General features: G+C 41.5%; 1 protein-coding gene across 6 annotated transcripts in view; it reads left to right on the forward strand.

Moving 5' to 3' along the window:
- Nucleotides 1–23,456, forward strand: part of PALLD (palladin, cytoskeletal associated protein) — a 345,921-nt gene that overhangs the window by 286,574 nt on the left and 35,891 nt on the right. For 5 of the 6 annotated variants that reach the window (XM_075066363.1, XM_075066362.1, XM_075066364.1 and 2 more), the window contains 3 exons: nucleotides 6,610–6,745; nucleotides 13,542–13,643; nucleotides 15,600–15,821. In XM_075066363.1, coding sequence (XP_074922464.1) covers nucleotides 6,610–6,745; nucleotides 13,542–13,643; nucleotides 15,600–15,821 — 460 coding nt within the window. Of the gene's footprint in view, nucleotides 1–6,609; nucleotides 6,746–13,541; nucleotides 13,644–14,164; nucleotides 14,216–15,599; nucleotides 15,822–23,456 lie in introns of all 6 variants that reach the window. The other variant, XM_075066366.1, reaches the window with a different exon arrangement.

The raw sequence follows: 23,456 nt of genomic DNA on the forward strand, positions 1-23,456 counted from the left end.
TGTGAGGACCCTATGGAGCCAGTCCCTAGGAAACATAAATGCATGGAGGTTAAGTCCATTAATGCTGTTAGCCAGGTGGGTAAGGAATGGTGTCCCTAGCCTCTGTTGTCCGAGGATGGAGATGGATGGCAGGAGAATCTTGATCATTACCTGTTTGGTTCACTCCCTCTGGGCACTTGCATTGGCATTTGTGGTAGACAGATATGGTCTGGATGGACCTGTGCTTTGACCAGTATGGCTGTTCTTATGTTCTAAGCTAAACCCAAAGTTATGGAGACAGATATGAGTCAAGGAGCAGCAGAGTATCGAACTCTGAAAAATCTCTGACTGATGGGCTCAGGCTTTGGTCACAACTAGGTAGTTCAAAGTTTGATTTTTTTAAAGCAGAATTTTTATTGTTTCTTTAAACATCAAACACAGCAACAACAATATTTGGCACCACTTCTGAAACCCCAAACCATATTCAGGTTGGCAGACTAATTCAGCTTTTCAGTTAAAAAAACACAAGAAATTTTGAAAGAAAGCAGACGTGATTTTTTTTCTGCTTTTTAAAAACCCCTAGTTTTCGATCCAGAAAAAGTTTTGATGGAAAATATTTGTCGAACCCTTTTAATGAGCTTTAGTGTCTTTCAGCACTAGCTGATGCTGAGAACCAGTGATATCTTGTAAAGAAGTTTTCTCAAAACTGAGTTTGTGCCAAGATCCAGAAGGTTTATTTGTCCCAGGGCCGCCTGTAGGGGGGGGAGCAAGTGGGGCAATTTGTGCCGGGTCCCAAAGGGGCCCCCACAAGAATATAGTATTGTATAGTATTGCAATTTTTTTTATGGAAGGGGGCTCCAAAATTGCTTTGCCCCAGGCCCCCTGAATCCTCTGGGTGGCCCTGGGCACCAGTGGCCACTGGCAGAGCTCCACTGGGAAGGGGCAGTGATTTGTGGCAATGACATACATAATCCCTAATAGGGCCAAAGCTTTGTCTCCTGAATCTCTTCCATTCCCTAAGGGCCCACTTTTAAGGTCCCTGCAGTGTTGTTTCTCTTCTGTCTTTGCTATATAATAGCTTGACCATCCTTATGACCATACATACCCAATGTCTTTCTATTTTTCTCCATTTTCTTGTAGCCATATTAAAGCTCATGTCAAAAAATGTATGTTTGAAAAGGTAACTTTTTTTGGTGTACCTAAGTGTGATTTAAGAAAGGGGGATAGAATCATAGAAGATCAGGGTTGGAAGAGACCTCAGGAGGTCATCTAGTCCAACCCCTGCTCAAAGCAGAACCAACCCCAACTAAATCATCGCAGCCAGGGCTTTGTCAAGCCGGGCCTCCACCACCTGCCTACGTAACCCATTCCAGTGCTTCACCACCCTCCTAATGAAATAGTGTTTCCTAATATCCAACCTAGACCTCCCCTACTGCAACTTGAGACCATTGCTCCTTGTTCTGTCATCTGCCACCACTGAGAACAGCTGAGCTCCTTTGGAATAGGAATAGATCATCTCCATGAGGGGTCACAGCTCTCTCATCTCCCCTTCTCTCTTCAGCCCCAGTCCAAAACAGTGCAGAATTGTTACAAGGCATATCTATTTGCTAAGGCTTTCGAGGGTTGCTAGCTGTATACATTTTTTTATAGTTATATGTCAAAGGCAGGTTGCCTGAAGTAGTTACCTCATTATTTGATTAATGTTTTGTAAATCTACATACATTTTGTTGATAAACATATTGTTACCCCCTTTGACTCAAGCATGTGGCCAAAGATCAGGACCCTGGAGGTTGTTTCTGTTACGAGTAGAAATTGATGAGTGAGATGGGTATCTGTGATGCAGTTCTGTTTGTTTACAAAGAATGTACAGAGGCCTGTTTCTCTGAACACTGGAGGAGTCAAATAGGAGATAGCTTCTTTGCTCTCAGCTCCAACCCCTTTTCAATCACCCTTGGCCCGAAAGCTCTGTAAGATTTTCTCAGGGCTATGCTCTGAGTGCTTGTTCAGGTTGTCACTGGCTTTCTGATCCTTCTCTGTATCCTGGTCCAATCTTAACAGTTAGGTCAACATAGCGACAGTGCTCAGGGGTGTGAAAAATCCACAGCCCTCAGCACCACAGCTATGTCAACCTAATCAATCTAGCTACCATTGCTTACGGAGGTAGAGTTCCTACAGTGCCACAGGTGTAGTGCCTGCAGTGTATGCAGGGCCTCTGTCTGTTTCTGTGGTGTCTTTCTTTCTGCTTCGCTCTTTCTCTCTGACATGCACATCTCTATTAAAACCAATACTCAGCCAACCCTCTCTCCCGTATAGTTCAAATTCCTGAGTGGTCTCACATGTGCCTTTGTTTTTGGGCAGTGAAATGTATGAGTTTGTTCTGGGAAGTGTGTCTGTCTTTTGGGTGGGGCTGCTGTTGTTTTATAGAAGTGCTGTAGTGTTTCTTACCGCTATCTTAAATGAAAGATGGCGGTTACAGCCAACAGGTTTAATGCCATTTTACCCAGCCCAAAACAGTATGCACACTTGCCTGGACCAATGTTATCTTGCCTTGACCTCACCAAGCCTAACAGGATGACCACACTCCTTCCATGCGAGCTCCCATGTGCTGTGCAAAACTGAAATAGTGCTGGCATGGGGGGAGCATAACACCTCTCTTTTCATGAAACTTGCATAACTTTCTTGGGCTTATTGTAGTTTATACCTTTTTGGACATGTGTGTGCCAGGTAGAGCGTGGGATGATCGGGACCTAGATATATTTTGCTAAGCTGCTTCTTGAATTTAGTGATTTAAAATATGACATTGTAGCATGTGATATGAAAGGTTTTTTTTTAATGTATTGCTATATATTAGTCACTTGTGATTTGCTTCTCAAAATAGCCTGTATGTCACCAGCTTCTGTGGAAAATGTTATCCTTTTTTTTAAACAGTAACCTATCCATTTCCCCACTCTATTAATTTACTTTCAAGTAGCAGAGTATAAAATGTTTCAAGCAGAAAGAGTCCAATTATAGTCTTCCGCATCAATTCACTTGTTTCCTTATTGGTTTCTGACCGTTCATTTTTACTATACCAGCTTAGTAAACACTAAAATTATAGTACAAGACTATATGAGGAATGACCTGCTGCCTCTATCCTGGAAACATGACTGCAGTTGATAGAAATATTTTCAGGTAACTACCTGATACTTGGTATCTCCATTTTATTATTAGTTTTAAAAGATCCAGCACCAGCAGTTGACAAGTTAGTTATGTATTGACAGGAAGATGGACTGAGATGCTCTAACCCAATTGGAATCTTTTTCCATTTTTATCATCTGTGAATCCTAAATTCCAAATAATTTAAAATGTTCCTAGCAAAAGAAAGAAATCATGTTCTCCTGGTTTGTGCTATCATCCCAATAACGTTTTCACAATAGGAGAAAAGTTTCACTTTTAAATAAAAATGGGTCTGGACCAAAACCCCAGGTCTAAACACCCCAAAGTGTATGGATGTTTGGAATCTGACCTGGATCTAGATATATATTTTGCAAAGCGTTTCTTTTTATAATGGGCTGCACCAAAATCAGAGATCTGAAAATGCTCAAAAACTGGGGTGTTGAAAATCCAGCACTGAGCCAGTATCAGAGGTTACAGTGGCATTATACTACTTCATCAGGCTGTAAATGGGAATCCTGGTGTGCTAGTGTTTTAAAAATGCACAGACTGACCGAAGTGTTCAGTTCCACACTGTTTAAACTGAATAAGTATATCCTTGTCTACGATAGAAAATTTAACCATTATTTTCAGTAGTGAATCCCTTGTACAAGTACTGAAAATGGTTTTGATGCTAGTGCAGACTAGACAAAACCATTTTCAATCAATCCAGATAGTGGGACTGAGCAGGGCTGCCCGGGGGGGGTGAGGGGGAGAGGGACAGGGACAATTTGCCCCAGGCCCCGGGTCCTGCAGGGGCCCCCACGAGAATATAATATTCTCTAGTATTGCAACTTTTTTTATGGAAGGGGCCCCCAAAGTTGCTTTGCCCCAGGCCCCCTGAATCCTCTGGGCAGCCCTGGGACTGAGACTTTCTGAAAGCGTGATCATGCTTTCTGCAATAGTATGGAGAACAGCTTTGTTCTTTGTATACCAGCATTTAAACAGTTGTTTTCCCATCAGGAGGCCACACTGTTGAAAAGTGCTTTCAATGCTGGTTCAGTTTCCCAGTGTAAAGCAGGCTCTGGGGCTGACTAGTCTTTCAGAAACAGTATTGCCATGTCATTTTCCAGCTGTTTAAGGAAGAGAAAACTTTGTTACACACTGTATATTCACAAACAGTAACATGGGTTAATTATAGTGCTGAGGCTACACCACTGTAGTTAAGATTGCATCACAACTTCTCCTTAAATGTTGACCTTCTACGGGGTCTATCCTGCAAATAGACACCCAGGGCTATCCTGTGCCACCTGACTTGGGCTCACAATAAGGGGCTATTTAATTTTGGTGTAGACATTCAGGCTCATGCTGCCTGCCACCCAAGCTCTGGGATTTTCCCACCTTGCAGTGTCCTAGAGCCTGGGCTCCAGCCAAAGCCCAAACATTTATACTGCAGCTAAACAGACCCTTAGCTTGAGCCCCGTGAGCTTGAGTCAGTTGGCATGGGAACGCCAGGGGCTTTTAATTGCAGTCTAGACATACCCTAAATCTTCTAAAATCAACATGCTATGTCAGATTCCTTTGATATTTGGTGTGCCTCAGGAGAATATGGGGGATGGTTAGTGATCCTAATTTGGGATCATATGAGTGGGGTTAAAGAGACATACGATCCTCCAAAACATTTTGGAAAAAGGTTTTAAATTTCTTTTTTGTGGAGCCAGGGGTCAAACTATTGATGTGGTGTGAGTCAAAATGGACTCAATCTGTCCAGTTTTACCCAAGGCAGTGCATGGCATCCACTAAATCTTTGGGCGATTAAACTGAGCACGGTATTTAAGGAGATGTTCACTTCTTTGCTTGCGCAGATGTGCAGTCTGGAAGGATTACAGTGCATATGCACCAGTAAAGGAAAAAACCATGAGAGCATTTCTATGCAGCTATTTTATATTTGCCTGGGTAGTTTGAGGGAACATGCTAATGCCGTTGCCCCCATGAACACCCCACCATTGATGTATCTAATCCAAACTTTGTACAATAAAAATTTAATAGCTCATGTTGCTTGATACATGAGTTCTCTGTTGTAACGTGTTTTTAATTTATGGGGAGGCTTACTGTGAACACAGTAGAATAGTCAGCAGGCAGTCTAACCAACATTTTTGTTATAGGGAGGACTTCTGAGGGGAGGTAGGGACCGGGAAAGGGAGAGGGGTTGCATCTGCAGAAGGGGTGAAAAATGGAAATAGGTGGTAGGCAAGCCTTGGATTGGTGGTTTTTGAGAAAATCTGTACTTTACTAGCTTCTGCTTGCAGTGTGTGTGGGGGGGGAGCTAAATTGTAGTGGGGAACACAGTCAATGGGTCAGAGCCATAGCTTGGGGGGACCGCTTAAGCTGGGCTGGTGGTGCCCAGCCTATGGGAGGCAGCGCTGGCTGTTTCAAAATGTAAATTGTGGGACATGATATGAACAGCTGCCTAAATGACTACTAACTTCTACCAATAACATAACTTTTCCTAGGAAATTCAGTGGCAAAACTCTACATTTAACACAGAGTTACAGTTGCTTGGTGGTATGTCACCACCTTGTAGAATACTCAGTTAAGCAAAACTCAGACGTCTGAAAACCTTCAACTCTGCCCTCTTTCAGCAGGGCCCCATTATGTCCTGTTATACTTGCCAATCCTACAGGTGCTGAAATGTGCAAGCTCTTTATCTCATTTTGTCACCCTTTCGCTCTGACCCAGAGGAATGGCCTGCAAAAAAGTTAGAGATCAAAGACAAAACAGGGCTGGGGACTGTAAGCTATGAAACTGCTTCTTTTGTTTTTGGTTTCTCCTGCATTTGGAGAAGCAGAACTTGGTACCTCTTTGTAAATAAACAAGGTTGCATCAAAGAAAATACCAGACTCCATCAATTTGTACTTCCAACTGGAATGTCCACAGGGCCCTGATATTTGACTACCCATTCTGGTCGAAAAGGGGCAACAGTATGTACAGTGCACACTCCACTTTTCCTTGCACTCTTGCTCACCTAGTCATGCCTTCTTTACAGGAGCTGTTATCATGTTTGTTGTATTGTCATTGCTAACTTTGCTTGCTATCTTGTGTGTGTGTTATGTTGGAACCCACTTCAGCACCATTTCAACTCCTATTTGAACTAATGCTTGAGGAAAAAAAATCAAAAACAAACATTTAAACTTTTGCCATAGAACTGACCCTCAGATCACAACAAAGTGAGTTAGAAGAATAATTGTATGACTTCAAATAAGCTTCTGCATTATTATTGATAACTGTGGTAACAATACGAAGAATATAGTAAAAAAAAAAAGACTATCAGGTTCACAGCTTGAATTTCATGAGTTTGGACAGGGTAGATGAGATCCTGACCCTACTGAAGTCAATGTCAAAAACTCATTGACTTCAGTAAGGGCAGGATTTTACCCAGGTATTTTAAAATCTTAATGGTTTAATAAAAAACCATTACTTTCTTGTATTGTGTTGCAGGGGATTTCCAAAGAAAACAGGCAGAACTGCTAGGATAGCATCTGATGAAGAGATTCAAGGGACAAAAGATGCTGTCATACAGGACCTGGAAAGAAAACTTCGTTTCAAGGAAGAACTTTTGAACAATGGCCAGCCGGTATTTAAACATAACACGTAACGGGGAGGTTGGGCATAGTTTCTCAGATAATTTATTATTTGTATTACAATAGTGCCCAGAGGCTCCATCAGTATTAGGGCCATTGCACTAGGCACAATCCCTGCCTCAAGAAGCTTACAATCTAATTTTAAGACAAGACAAAACAAGTGGGTGTAACAAACAATTGGAAGAAATGCTGATAGGAAGCATGTGGTTACAGATTAGCCATGTGCACATCTACAAGGTTTTGAGCCAATTATTTTTCTATGCATTGTAAGACACAAATAAAATTAGTCTCTAATTTACCTTTGAGAAAGTTCACCTGTTGTTCAGACACACCAACTCTCCCAAACCTTGTGTGAATTTTTCAGTTAAGGGATTGTTTTTAGTGTCTTTGAAACCTTAGTAGTCTAAGAATCAGCTATTGACATCTTTCTTGGGATTTATTTTAAATAATGAAGGTTATTTAAATGCTGTAGATTATCATCCCCATTTTGTAAATCAGGGGCAAAATTTTAGAAAGCATCCAAGTGATACAGAAGTAATTGAAATCTCACTGATAATCAACAGATCTTAGGTTTCTTGGGGTATGTCTACACTGAAAGAAAAGACCTATGGCAGCGAGTCTCAGGGTACGTCTACACTACGGGATTATTCCGATTTTACATAAACCGGTTTTGTAAAACAGATTGTATAAAGTCGAGTGCACATGGTCACACTAAGCACATTAATTCGATGGTGTGCGTCCATGGTCCGAGGCTAGTGTCGATTTCTGGAGCGTGGCACTGTGGGTAGCTATCCCGTAGCTATCCCATAGTTCCTTCAGTCTCTCCCGCCCCTTGGAATTCTGGGTTGAGAGCCCAGTGCCTGATGGGGCAAAAATCATTGTCGTGGGTGGTTCTGGGTACAGCCTCACCCCTCCCTCGTGAAAGCAGCAGACAACCATTTCGCGCCTTTTTTCCTGGGTGAACTGTGCAAAACCATAGCACAGCAAGCATGGACCCTGCTCAGATCAATACCGCAATCGTGGACGTTGTAAACACCTCGCGCATTCTCGTGCAGTCTATGCTGAACCAGGACCTGCAAAGCCAGGCGAGGAGGAGGCGGCGGCTACGGCAGAGCGGCGACGAGAGTGATGAGGACATGGACACAGAATTCTCTCAAACCGCGGGCCCCTGCGCTTTGGAGATCCTGCTGGTAATGGGGCAGGTTCTAGCCATTGAACGCCGATTTTGGGCCCGGGAAACAAGCACAGACTGGTGGGACCGCATAGTTTTGCAGGTGTGGGACGATTCCCAGTGGCTGCGAAACTTTCGCATGCGTAAGGGCACTTTCATGGAACTTTGTGACTTGCTTTCCCCTGCCCTGAAACGCCATAATACCAAGATGAGAGCAGCCCTCACAGTGGAGAAGCGAGTGGCAATAGCCCTCTGGAAGCTTGCAACGCCAGACAGCTACCGGTCAGTCGGGAATCAATTTGGAGTGGGAAAATCTACTGTGGGGGCTGCTGTGATGCAAGTAGCCAAAGCAATCATTAAGCTGCTGCTACGAAAGGTTGTGACTCTGGGAAATGTGCAGGTCATAGTGGATGGCTTTGCTGCAATGGGATTCCCTAACTGTGGGGGGCGATAGATGGAACCCATATCCCTATCTTGGCACCGGAGCACCAGGGCACCCAGTACATAAACCGCAAGGGGTACTTTTCAATGGTGCTGCAAGCACTGGTGGATCACAAGGGACGTTTCACCAACATCCACGTGGGATGGCCAGGAAGGGTTCATGACGCTCGCGTCTTCAGAAGCACTACTCTGTTTAAACGGCTGCAGCAAGGGAATTACTTCCCAGACCAGAAAATAACAGTTGGGGATGTTGAAATGCCTATAGTTATCCTGGGTGACCCAGCCTACCCCTTGATGCCATGGCTCATGAAGCCATACACAGGCAGCCTGGACAGTGGTCAGGAGCTGTTCAACTACAGGCTGAGCAAGTGCAGGATGGTGGTAGAATGTGCATTTGGCCGTTTAAAGGCGCGCTGGCGCACATTACTGACTCGCTCAGACCTCAGCCAAACCAATGTCCCCTTTGTTATTGCTGCTTGCTGTGTGCTCCACATCTCTGTGAGAGTAAGGGGGAGACCTTTATGGCGGGGTGGGAGGCTGAGGCAAATCACCTGGCCGCTGATTACGCGCAGCCAGACACCAGGGCGATTAGAAGAGCACACCACGAAGCGGTGCGCATCAGAGAAGCTTTGAAAACGAGTTTCATCACGGGCCAGGGTACGGTGTGACTGCTGTGTTTGTTTCCCCTTCATGAACCCCCCCCCTTATTGACTCCTTCCCTGTAAGCAACGTATACCTGTGGCCTCCCACATTAGGATCCGCATCAAAACATCCACTATGACCTGCAACGTTTCCCAAAGCACAACCTTTCCGTTAGCAGCACTTAATGATCTTGCTTCACTTGCCATCACAAGCACCCCACAATAGATTTTCCCACCCAAATTGATTCGCCGACTGAACCAGTAGCGTTGGCGTCAACTCCAGAAGAGCTATTGCCCACCGCTTCTCCACTGTAGGCTGCTCTCATCTTGGTATTATGGCGTTTCGGGCAGGGAACAATCACAAGTTCATGACGATTCCTTACGCATGCGAAAGTTTTCCTGCCATTTCCCACACCTGCAAAACTATGTGTCCCACCAGTCTTGTTGTTCCCGGCCAAAATCGGCGTCAATGGCTAGAATCTGCCCCGTTACAGCAGGATCTCCAAGCAAGGGCTGGTTTGAGATAATTTCTGTGCCATGTCCTCCTCAACTATCCCGCGCTGCCGTAGCCGCCGCCTCCTCCTCGCATGGCTTGCAGTTCCCGGTTCAGCACAGCTGCATGAGAATGCCGAATGTGTCACACGTCCACGACTGCGTATGATCTAGCAGTCGATGTTTCTGCTATGCATTGCACATTCTCAGGAAAAGGCCAAGAATTTCTGCTGCTTCACAAGAGGGGTGAGGCTTGTTGAGATAGCCTTTGGGATGGAGTAGGGAGACTTGAAAAATTTGCAGCTGCATGAGGGAGGGAAAAAAGGTAGAGAAGTATTTAAAAAGATACATTTTACAGAACAATGGTTATACTCTTTCACAGTGAACAACACTATTTACCTTACATAGCACATATGATTTCACTACAAGGTCACATTTTGCATCTTAATATTGAGTGCCTGCGTCTCTGGTGTTACAGATCTCACAGACGCAGGTCCGGGCATCAGAATTCAGCTTGCATGCAGCCATGGTAAGGCTTTGTCTTTTGGCTTCTCCAGCCTTCATATACAGTGCCCTCTGATGCTTCTTTCCTGTTAACATGCAGCAGCAGAAGCCAACCCCCCCCATCCAATTCTCTAGGATTATTGCTTTACCCCTCCCCCCACAGCTTGGCTGGTATCATGGAAGATCACTGCTAATCAACCCCCCCTCCCCCCGCGTGGCTGGTAGCTGGGATGATTCCTGCTAGCCAAACGCAAAAAAGCTCAGCGCTATCCTTCCTCCCTTCCCCCCACTTGACTACGTGCAATGAAGGATTTCTTTTAAGCAACAGCCCAGTAGGAAAATGGCCATTTCTGTCCCCTTAATTAAATTCCTGAATTTCAACCAGGTTACCATGAACGATATTACTCTGCTGAGGATAACACAGTGAGATAAAGAACGGATGTTTCTTTAATGCCTGCAATCACCAGGACCATACGCAGCTATGCTTTGTCATGCAGTGATACCCGATTACTTGCTACATGCATGGCGTGGTAAAGTGTCCTACTATGGTGGACGGAACAAGGCTGCCTTGCCCAGAAACCTTCTGCAAAGGCTTTTGGAATACCTCCAGGAGCACTTCATGGAGATGTCCTTGGAGGATTTCCGCTCCATCCCCAGACATGTTAACAAACTTTTCCAGTAACTTTACTGGCCACAAATGCATCCCAAGCCCTCATGGCAAATCAATCATTAAAAAACACTTCCTTTTAAACCATGTTTTATATTTACAAAGGTACACTCACCAGAGGTCGCTTCCATAGCTTCACTGTCTGGGCTAGTGGCTTGGGAGGGTTGGGAGGGTAATTCTGTCTGGGTCACAAAAAGCTCCTGGCTGTTGGGGCTAATGGAGTGCTGTGTGCTCGCTGCAAGGTTGTCCTCCTCTTCCTCCTCCTCCTCCTCATCTTCCCCCTCTGCTGAATCCTCAGCCATGGTTGAGATTACAACCCCCACCTCGGAATCCACGGACAGGGGTGGGGTGGGGTAGTGGTGGCGCAGCCCCCTAAAATTGCATGCAGCTCAACGTAGAAGCGGCATGTTTTCGGCCCTGACCTGGACCTTCCTTTTGCTGCTTTGGTTTTCTGGTAGGCTTGTCTGAGCTCCTTAACTTTCACTCTGCACTGCACTGAGTCCCTGGTGTGGCCCTTTTCCATCATAGCCTTGGAAATTTTTTCAAATATTTTTTCATTTTGTCTTTTGGAACGGAGTTCTGTTAGCACTGAATCCTCTCCCCATATAGCATCGGATCAGTACTCCCGTGCAGTCCATGCTGGAGCTCTTTTTCGATTCTCAGGAGACTGCATTGCTACCTGTGCTGATGAGCTCTGTGTGGTCACCTGTGCTGATCAGAGCTCCATGCTGGCCAAACAGGAAATGAAATTCAAAAGTTCGCGGGGCTTTTCTTGTATACCTGGCCAGTGCATCCGAGTTCAGATTGCTGTCCAGAGTGCTCACAGTGGTGCACTGTGGGATACCGCCCGGAGGCCAATACCGTCGATTTCCGGCCACACTAACCTTAATCCGATATGGTAATACCGATTTTAGCGGTACTCTTTTCGTTGGGGAGGAGTACAGAAACCGATGTAAAGAGCCCTTTATATCGATATAAAGGGCCTCGTAGTATGGATGGGTGCGACGTTAAATCGGTTTAACGCTGCTAAAATTGGTTTAAACGCGTAGTGTAGACCGGGCCCCAGAGCTTAGGTCAATTCAGGTTACGAGGCTAAAAATAGCAGTGTAGATGTTCTCACTTGGGCTGGAGCCTGGGCTTTGAGACCTCCCCCACCCCACACATACACTCACACACACACTATTTTTAGCCCAGTGGTGTAAGCCCTATGAGACCAAATTAGTTGACCCAGACTCTGAGACTCACTGCTATTTTTGCTATGTAGATGTACCCTTCGTGCCTAAGTCACTTTTGAAAATTGGACTTAGGCTCCTAAGTCACTAAAGACCTTCTGAATATTTGCCATAGGTAAATAAGAAGCAGAGATGCTAAGTGACTCATCAGAAGTCTGCAGCAGGATTAGATCACAGGACTCTTAAATCCCAGTCTTATGCTTTGGCTGCAAAACCATCCATTTTAAAATGAACTCAGCTTCTTAAAGCTGAAAGAATTACAGAAACCTATTTTTTTCACCATTTCTGCTCTTTAAATGAAAAGTTTAATTTTGAATCAGTTTCACTTTCATACACTGTCACAATGCTGCAATACTTGATCTGCAAGAAAATGTTTAAATGCATGGGAATATTTTTGTTGCAATTTAGAAGGAAAAAATTAATGGCAATTTCTATTAATGTTAGATTATGTGAAACCTTTTTTTACTTAATCTAAATTTTAGGTCTAACCTGTTTTATAGTTTCTCCCTTATTCTGCAGAAGGGTAGAAAGAAACAGGAAATCACAATCTCTGAGGAAGATAATATTGTATATAAAGTTGTCCTCTCTTTCGTTGACAAAAGGAGAAACAGAAAGTGACACTCTCCTTGGTATTCTCAACTGAACTTTCTGTGATTCTGATGTCGAAACTTACGGGCAATAGAGGGAAATAGAAACTCTCAATTACTGTGCAGATAGGAATGTATGGATAAACAGTAGCAAAAAAGTTTCCTTGTAATCCCATTGCCATTTTCTTTCTTAACTGAATGTAAGCCTAAGTTAAAGAGACTTCACATACTTTCAGAAATGGTCTACGATAAAGCTACATTTAATCCTTATACTGTTTCTTACTTAGAACCCAAAACAATGAGCAAACATCCATTTCTAACCACTTTGTGTTCTGTGTGGATGGGGAATGAAGATGGTATTTTGTGGGTGGGGGATGTGATTGTGATAATGCTGCAAAGGTGAAATCATGGCTCTAGGAGGCAAGAAGCTGAAAGGTGTTTACTAGTGATTTCTTGCCTTTTTTATTATTTTGTTGCTGGTATACACACTCTTAACAACCCTAACACTTTAGTTAAAAATATTTTTGTTTGTGGGAATAATATTAGAGCTACTGAGGCTTGAGAGAATTTTAAGAATATTTATTTAGAAACCATGTTGTTTGTGGCACATCTTACATTTTCATTATTCCTTTTATATTATTCTCAATTATGAAGAACGTTTGTGTGAAATGGGTTCTTTGTTTCTTCATGATAGTATTTGCTGTTTCTGCTTGTTTCTCCTCTAAGGTAATAATTGTGTTTGGGAGTGTAATTGCTTTCTGTGGAAATTATGTTGATGCCACAAATAAGAGTAGTAACTTCAGAGGAGATGAATTTTTAAGAAATAAAGATCCTGTTTTCATTTCAGCAATACATTTGAGCAGTGCAGAAAATATGACACAGAAGCTAACTTATTTCTAAACTGAATGATTCTCAGATTTTCCCATGGGAACATTAGTTGTTCTTTAAGTTACCTACTGTGTGGTTTTTAAAAAAGAAAAAATAACTTTCCTTTACTTCCCCTTCTCCACTTTCCTTTCCTCCCATCCCCTTTTTTTATTTTATTTTGGTTCAGAGGTTAACATATGAGGAGAAGATGGCACGTCGACTACTGGGTGCTGACAATGCTGCAACTGTTTTTAGTATACAGGAACCAGACGAAGAGCCCACTACACAGGTGCTACATAACTCTGCACTTGCACAGTAAAATAATAATTTCCTTTCCATTGTTCCTTTCAGATAACATTCTACTAGAGAGCTCCATATGGTAGGATAGATACACACAAGACAGGATGGATTTGACTAAAGAAGTTGTGAGTTATACACAAAAGCAATCAAGTGGAGAATATTGTACTTATTGCTCAGTTTTTCCACACTGAATAAGATGAAAGGTTCTCAAATGTCTGCTTCCCACTTTGAGTTTCATTTCTTTCTATCCTATCCTATCCTGACCCTTCAGTTTCTCAAGGCAAAAATACATTCTCTGTACTGTTGTGTGCAAACCAAAATCAGAAGTGTAACAGAAAGTCTGTTTAAAAAGCCAAGTAATTCATTTTTGCTCTGTTGCCAGTGTTGCTGTTCAGCCATTCATTTGTTTGTTACTACATGCAGTACTTTCTTCTGAAAACTCCCAGAAACTGTAGTGGATTCCTCTTGATCTTCTTACTGCTAGCCTTCATTTTCTTTCTGCCTTTACAGGAAGCTTGCTCTCTTGGTGCTTCTGTAATGAGTCCTGTGGATAATCAAAAGGTTTTCATCTTTCTTCTTTCTTGCTTTTTTATCTATTGACTTTTTGTCTCCTGTACCTTTCACCTTTACCCTCCTTCTTTAATAACACTGCAGTGGCCAAACATTAATAACTTATTTCTGGGTGCACTTACACACATGGTGTTTAATTTAATTTAATATAAATTAAGCAACTGCAGACAGATTAACTTTAACAACACTACCATTATAGCTTTCTGTACAAATGTCTTTCCTCAGTAATTCTGAGATCCACTGACACAAGATGCTTTGCATCCTGCATTGGCTCATCTAAGTAATGTAGAATATATACAACATGAATAATGAGATAATTGGATAAAATTTCATGGGGAAATATGTAAAGAAATAGACATAAATGTTTGTTATAACCAAAATCCAACTTCTCTCTCACTTTTTTCCTGCACAAAGTGATCATTATTTTCCATAACCAAGTCAGGGGATAGCGATGGGGAGCTTAATGTCATAAGCCAGATCAAATTAAGTTGTAGAGATAGGATCTGTGAAAGAAGACTTTACATGAGATACCAATATTAATAAGAAAGAGAATGGTTAGAAAGAATAAAAAACCTACAAAAGTGTGTTCTAGTTTCTGCAGCCTAAGAAATCAATGATAAATAAAGATTTCTGCTGCTCTCTAGTCTTCAGTTCACTTACCATAAAGCCCACCTCAAATATGTCTAGATGCAGAGTATTGTTACAAATCAGTAGTATATTGTTTAGTTCACACTAAACATTCCCTGTATATATATGTGTGTGTGTGTCACTGTTTTTTAAGCAAGGGCAATCTCTGGCAGCAAGTGGGTTGGGGCTGGAGATATGTGAGGAAAAATATGGCAGTTGTCATATGCCAATAATGTAGTTTTGTCACTGCTCAGGGAGAATGTAAACAAAATAATGGTATTTTTATTGTACTACTTGCAGTAAGGTTCTTCACAAACGCCAGCTGTGAACCATATGGTCTCCTGGCTATCTGGAGACAAACCCCAACCTAAATCTGCCTACACCCTCCAGGAAAAATCGGTGTTTTCTTCTATATGAACTGTTTAAGAATATATGATTTTATGCTTTGTGTGTTTGGAAAAAAAAAGAGAGGATGGAAAGCAACCAATGGCTTTTTTTTCTTTCTTATGAAATAGACCCTAGGACAACATGAAATAAAATGTATGCCTAGTACCAGATGTTTTCATTGTTTTATAAGGAAGTCATTTTGGGCACAAATTTTTGTTTTTCTTCTACATGATACAATTGCCTTCTATATGTAATGTCCTAACCAATTGTCAAAGACCTCGGGAAAGAAATTCATTAGAATCATATCATATTATATAATAAATGACGACAGACACTAACATGAACCTTCCTTGTCCGGTAGGAGTATAAAGTCTCCAGCTTTGAGCAGAGACTGATCAGTGAGATTGAATACCGCCTGGAGAGGTCTCCTGTGGAGGAATCGGATGATGAGGTGCAGCATGGAGATGAGCCCACTGATAACAGTGTGGCACCATATTTTGAGATGAAGCTGAAACATTACAAAATCTTTGAAGGAATGTCAGTCACATTTACATGCAGAGTGGCTGGAAATCCAAAGCCAAAGGTGAGAGGATGGAGAAAATCTCTTTAGAAGTGCAGAAACTTCTGACTTATTGTATTGGTTATCTCTGTAATAGCAAGTGTTCTGTGTATTATAAGAATAATAAGTTTTCTGTCTGGGGGCAGGTCCTCAGGTGGCATCTTCTTCTTAGCATATGTGCAATATGCCTCAGGTGCCATGTAAACGTCATCACCGAATTTGGTCCACTGGTTGGATCATTACCTTCCATGGCCTAGGCCGTGGTTACTGATGGGGAGTGCAACGTGAACACTAATTCATGCCCCCCAATCAGGTGGCAGAAATTGTCATAGCTCTATTGAAGCCAGTGAAGTTATGGTGATTTGCATCAGCTGAGGGTCTGCATCTTGGGGTTTATCTCTAAAGATGCACAGCTAATGATCTCCCAGTCATCTTAGCCATATATAATGGGGGTAAAATTTTCCAAAGCACCTAAGAACCATTTTCAAAAGTGATTTTAGGAGCTTAATTGTCATTGAGAGTCAGTGATACTTGGGTCACTTTTGAAAATGGGACTTAGATTCCTAGGTTACTTACAAAAATTGTCCCATGTGTTTCTGATACATTGTAATGGTGCTCCTCATGTTTCTGTAATTTTTATTTTTTAATGACAGAAGCTTGTTGTTCATCTGAAAATCTTCTCAAAGGTCACCATACCTTCCAGTGAAGTCTTGTCAAAGGAAACTATCGTTGACTGGGCAAAGATTTCTGCCAAGCATCACTGTTTTTCTTTTAGATTTTTAAAATTCAAAAAATAACAATATAGAATCTCCTGGTTTGGTGCACAGCACTCAGGATGGGTTTCCTTTGAGAAAATGTTAAATCTCTGTTGATTCTAGGTAATTAGTGTGGAGGAAAATGTCCTGTTTAGTACGCTATGCTTAGTAATTTTAATGATTAATCAGTAATCTGCTGTCCTATTTAGGTAACTGGAAAACAAAAGCAGTACTGATTCCTTGTTAGCTTCATTCATAAACCAAGTACCTTCATAATTGTCCTGCTGGGTAGGAGAAGATGGGAGGAAAGCAGTAATGTGCGGCAGGTTGTCACAGTGTCCCCTTGTGGCTAGATACTGTTTTTCATTTAGATTATTCCATTGAAGGCCACATTGGTAAATTGCCAGATATGCAAGGGGCTACATAATTTACATAATAAATGTATTAGGACTTTAGTTTGAGGAAAATATGTATTTTTAAAATGTGTTTATAGCGTACTGTTAGAATGCAGTGTTACACAAAATTATCGAAAGACCAAATATGTTTGGAGTGTTGCCGGGAAAGGACTAGAGCTGGGAAAACTGGCGCAGCTTCTCTGAAAGCAACTTCTTGTTCAGCTTTATTTCTGAGCTTTATTTTTGAACAGTTTGAGTCTGTTACGCAATGTTGTGGTCACTTTGATCCCTGCAGAGTCCAAATAGAAGAAATATCTGTTCACAAACATAGGTACTTCCAAAAAGACTTTTACAAATAGCAGCCCTCTCTATGTAACTTACGAAAGCTTTCCTGGCCTGCTGCTCCTGAAACCTTCTGATCTGTTCATTTTATCTAGAACATGGCTGTGTTTCCTACTTTTTCACCTATTCTTTACTGGTAGTCTGCTTATCTAGAAAGAGATTGAAATGAGTAGCCACAGATTGTGTATCACAGACCTAATACCTTTCCATCTCTAATACTTTGTGTAATCCTAAAGAATGTATCCTGGTGGTGTTTAAGTGCAGTCCACACTGGGTTTCCATGTTATAGTTAACTATGGTCATCATCGTTGTAATCATGGCAAATCCCAAAGGGATATTGCCTTCTTGCAGTAACTGATAACCATAGTGACATATATAAATTGATATAATTAGACATCAGATTCAACACCCCATTGAAAAATTAGCAGAAGGTAATATCTCTGAGCTCTTGATTCAGGCTGTGAGACTGTGGACTCAGGAAGATAGAGAATAATGATACGTTTTCTTCACAACCGTCATAGTTAAATATTAGTGTGTGATTTCAAAAAACACTTTGCTGCCATTGAAGTCAATTAAGCCAACATTGAGCACTGTTGAAATCTCACTTAAATAAAAAATAAAACAAAAGCTTAAATTCTTAGGAAACTGAGGAGATGTTACTGGATCTCAAGAACCAACTCAGCAGCCGTGGATTACATACCTCAGGCTTCTTTTAATTTTATATTCTCTCTCTGAAACTCAAATTTAATTCCACTTCATGTACTTGATGCTGCTGCACTTTTCACTAGTGTAGATTGACTTTAGAATGGCTGAATCATAAAAAGTTTTATGGTTATTTATGTTGAAGAAAATAATCCCATAGCCTTTTCAGTTTGTGTACTATTTGTTCTTGTACTTCGTTTTAGCTTAGTCCCACATTTGGACCTTGGGAGGCTGAGAGCAATGCTTAGAATTGGCTTTCCTCAATCTAATTTTTCTCGTCAATACTTGTATGTGTACAGAATGAGAAACACAGTGATGCAAACAAGTGAGCAGCATTGCACATAGAAGAGATCAAAGAGGGAGTTTTTAATTAACCACAGATAGTATTTAAAAAATTAAGTTTCCTAAATTAAAATGTACAAAGCTCAGTGTGGTATGGGTTTGTCCATTATGGAGCCAGGACCAACTTCAGGCTTGATCCAATTCTTATTGACTTTGATGGGCGCTGATTAATATGGGAAGATGATTCAGGACAGAAAAGTTTCCAACTACATTAGGTTACTGTAGTTGGGTGTGTGGTCTGATGGAAAAGTGTGCTTTTTGCCCACGGCTTATGAATCACAGTTTGGGTGGCCCATAGTGAACTATGGTCATTCCCTATATTTGGAGAGCATTCAATTGGCTGTTCCCTGAAAACACTGCATTCCAAATTAGTGCATTATTTGATGTGAGTATGTTGTGATAGGGGATATTATGCTCCATTTCTCCATTATATTAAAAATATATAAACTGAAAGTGGTCTGTCATCCTCACTGCTGGGGCTATGACCTTTTATTCAGTTTGCTTGGAGATGCTTCATGTGTGATTTGCTCAGTTGCCAGGGGTGGAATCATTTCCACTGCTGTTGGGTAACTTCTTGTCAACTGGACTTCTCTGGAATTATGAGAACATGTTATTTCCCTTTTCTGCTTAAGTATGCCAAGATGGCAATAACGGTTGATGGTTGAGATGAGCTCCTATACTGCCATTTCCTGATGCTGGAAATCTTGACAGTGGCAAATGAAAGCCTGGAAACTATTTACTCAACTTGAATCATCTTTTTTCCCAAATAGTCTTTGAAAGAATAGATTTGGGAGGAACTGTGGTGTGTTTAAAATCTGGCATTCATTACAAGGGATCTTTGTAAGTAGGATTATTGGTTTGATTTTTCTTTTTTCTGAACATGCCATGTAAGTTGAATACTGATGTGCAAATTCTGTTTTTAGATATGTTTCTAAAATCTGAATTTCCTTTGATTATAACTATCATGATAGTTTTCTGGTTAAAGTGGGAATCAATGTGTGTGAGAGAGGAAATGTTCTTTTTGAGGGATATTTGTCTTTATGATTATGATAATTCCATACAGAGAAATATTCACATCAAAAATAAGGGGTTAAGTGAGACTTGAGTGTGCATAGACCTTGTACAGGCCTCTCTGCACACAGGTGGATGTCATTCACAGTTTAAAAATTACTGAATCTGTGGTACATGGTTGAAAATCACTACCCTTTTTTTAATACATTTGCTTACAGAGTTTTTGAAAATTATTAAAAATATACAATATCCAAATGTAAAGTCAATGACTACATAATAGTACCTTTTATTACAAGGTATCATATGAGAAAAATATTTTACCATATGGGTGGCCCTTGTTTCCAGTAGAAATAGTGATGGTACCATTACTTATCAACCCACAACAGATAAGGGTTCCATTAAAAATTCACTCAGAATAAAAAGCCAGAGATGGGAACTTTTTTACTACCTGGTGGAAGTGAGTATTAAGTAATCAGAGTATCAAGTTGGGACAACAGGTACAGTTAATATGTGCCTCTGCTGAATAATTCTTGGCATGTCTCTTGATTCTCTGATGAGAGAAGTTGTTACAAAATAATTACCACTTAATGCAAGCCCAACTAATGTCAAGTAACATTATGAAACATGTGAAGCATGCAAGTTAAAACTCATTTTTGCAGCTATGTCCTTGTTCAGAACCATTAGCTTATGTTTATAAATGATCAAATATCATTTGTCTCCAGTAAAAGCTCTGTCAGCAAATGAGAAAACATTACCAAATCTGTTAACACCATAGATTTTCTGCAAGCCTGCTGACAGACAAAATGGGAAACTAGTATAACCAGCTATTGAGGAAATGAAATCATTTATAGTGACATATAATGCCTGTCAATACAAGAACCAGACATGGTAACTATTTTTAAAGGAAATTTCCACTCAGTTCTCCTAGTCTATTGTATTTCAGTGAAATTTAAAAGTGTCCTTCATTTACTCCCCCAAATGAATGAATTATTGGCTTTGAAGAGTTGGCAACTATGAAGAACCTAGAAGATTGTAATCTAACTGGAATCTTGCTCTGCTTTGTCGCTTGACTGTTGTTGGAAAACTTCCGAACACATTTTTCTCACTAAATCACTGAGTTCTCACTACAGAAATAACACTCCGGACAACCTTGCCTGCCTTATGCTAATAATCCCATTGGTTTCATGACTAGGGGAAGAAAAATTTCACTCTATATGTACTGTACTGTAAAAAAGAAATCCATATTCATTTATTGTTCTAACACATCAGCCCACATATAGTAAGTGTATGTAGCCCTTTTTCCTTCATCCATAGGCTATGATAACACTGTGAATGCATATATTTTCTTCTAAGTGGGAAAGTTCTTTGAATGGAAATACAGGCTATATGGCAGGGCTTAGAGAGAAACAATGAGAGAGAAAGTGAATTCACCAGAGGTTCAAATTTGAACACAAATCATCCTCTCCTGATAGGGTTTTGTTGCAGGATTCTGGTTAAACCCAGATTGACACCAGCTTGATAAGTCTAGCTGCATTCCATCCGTGCACTTATACAAGCAGCAAACTCAAAAGAAGAAGCCATATGGGGTAGCTCTTCTATTCTTCCTAGAACTTCCTGTCCTGGCTTTTGGTCTGCACAGCCTTCTTGACTTCCCTGTGTAAGGTATGTGTATAGGCTAATCTGCTCCTGATTTGCTTCAGGCCACTAGTGCTTCCCTCAGCTCCTTCTGATCCTCAGCTGGGAATTAACCCACAAAGCCCTTTGTCTGGGTTGGTGGAGCTGCCTTCCAAGGACATCCTCTATTCCTTGTACTCACTGTTGCAGCCTGTCAGGCATAGAAAGAAAATGGAGAAAGTCAAAGCAGGTAAGATACGTGGTTTTAGACTTACTTTGCCCCCAACTCTTTTCTACAGATATTAAGGCAAGGGAGAGCAGAGGGAGAACTTCCCCTCCCTTCTTGGCTGGCTGATGAAGTGAGGGCTGCCCAGCCATGAGAGGAACTTGTTCCTGGAGCTTCCAGTTTTTCCCACTAGTCAGAGGAGAACCTAATGGCAGAATTATGGCCCTAGACGCAAGTTCTCTATTTGCCTTCTCTCCAAAGGAAGATAATTCTCCAGGCTAGCTCCAGAGGCAGGAAATTGCCCCAGCAGCTCCCTCTTCCCTTGAGGAGGGAGAGGGAAGGAAACACAAATAGATCATAGATTTGACATAAAATCTCTTTTGCAGCATATATTTCAGGGTGGAGCTCCAGGCCCTCTCCTTTTTGTTTTTGAATCAGTACAGATTCTCCATCCTAGCAGACACTGAGGAGCATCAGGGATGTAGCGCATCCCAGCACACTTCTGTTTAGCTTGCTGCTGACTCCTTTGGGGGATAAGAACCCCTGTCAAATGCATTTATTTTCTTGAACCCATTCTCTTCTTTTTGCTGCCTCTCATCACCACAAAATGATGATGCACCACATTCCTGCTTAATGTGGAGACAGGTAATGGCAGCCATCAGAATTAATGAGCTTCCCCTCCTATCTTAATCTACTTTGTCCAATGCTCCGCTGTGTAATTCCACAATTCCTTTACTTATCTGTACATCTTTTTATGACAGAGGTTTACATAAGGGAGCTTCTCATTTCCTTAGATTCAACTGTACAGACCCCTAATGGTAAGTCTGCTAATTGCAACTTCTTGTAATGTTTACGCAAATAGAATACTCCTGCTCTCTTCTGGCATTCTAACAGTTGCTCCTGGTCTGTTACGGGTAAGACTATGATTTAGTCACAGGTATTTTTAGTAAAAGTCATGGGCAATAAACAAAATTTCACAGCCTGTGACCTGTCCATGACTTGTACTAAAAAGACCTGTTGTTATATCTTGGAGGGACATGGCATTTCTAGGGGGAATGCCTGGGGTCAGCGGCACCAGTTAGCCGGGTCCGAGGACTGTTGTCCGGGCCACTGGAGCAGCAGCTGGTGTGGCTGTGCCAGGGGCCACCTGAGCAGCTGGCCCCAGAGCCAGCTGCTTGGGCAGCCCTGGGGTCAGCCACACTGGCCCTTGCATGTCACAGAAAGTCACAGAATCCGTGACTTCCACAACCTCCAGGACAGACATGGAGCCCTAATTATGGGTAACTGAAATTTAGTGGTAAGTGGCATTTTGTAATAAAACTAGGCCAGATACAGGGGTGAACAATTTTCAGAAATAAATGCCTTAAGTTAAGCTCCTAAACCCATATTTAGGCACCTAAGTGACCTCTTTTTCAGAAATGTTGAGCGTTCATTGACTTCAACAGAAGCTGCTGAGCGGTCAGCATTTTTGAAAGAGAGGCCATGTATTTAGAAGCCTAAATATGGTTTCAGGAGTCTAAGTTTAGGCATCATGGGTAAAATGTTCAAAACCACTAAAGGTCCAGATCCTTAAAGGCTTTTAGGCAATTAATCAATGAGAGTTCAGTGCCTAAACACCTTTGAGGATCTGGGCCTAAGTGACTAATGCACTTTTGAAAACTTTGTACTTTTAAACTTTGGTCACAATTTCCAAATCTCTTTTTTGCTTGTGCTGGAGGCTTTTGAAAACTGGATTTATGAAATGGATACAAAAATGAAACGGATTTTTTTTCTGGTTACATCTGTCTTGAACTTTTGTCCTATACTTAGGGCCCTACCAAATTCACAGTCCATTTTGGTCAATTTCACAGTCATAGGATTTTAAAAATTGTAAGTTTCATGATTTCAGCTATTTAAATCTGAAATTTAAGTGCTGTAATTATCACAGAATGATAGAATATCAGGGTTGGAAGGGACTTCAGGAGGTCATCTAGTCCAACCCCTTGCTCAAAGCAGGACCAATCCTCAACTAAATCATCCCAGCTGGGGCTTTGTCAAGCCTGACCATAAAAACCTCGAAGGAAGGAGATTCCACCACCTCCCTAGATAACCCATTCTAGTGCTTCACCAGCCTCCTAATGAAAAAGTTTTTCCTAATATCCAACCTAAACCTTCCCCACTGCAACTTGAGACCATTACTCCCTGTTCTGTCATCTGGTACCACTAAGAACAGTCTAGATCCATCCTCTTTGGAACCCCCTTTCAGGTAGTTGAAAGCAGCTATAAAAAATCG

Source organism: Chelonoidis abingdonii, chromosome 5, assembly GCF_003597395.2.
Source record: "Chelonoidis abingdonii isolate Lonesome George chromosome 5, CheloAbing_2.0, whole genome shotgun sequence".
Lineage (NCBI taxonomy): Eukaryota > Metazoa > Chordata > Testudines > Testudinidae > Chelonoidis > Chelonoidis abingdonii.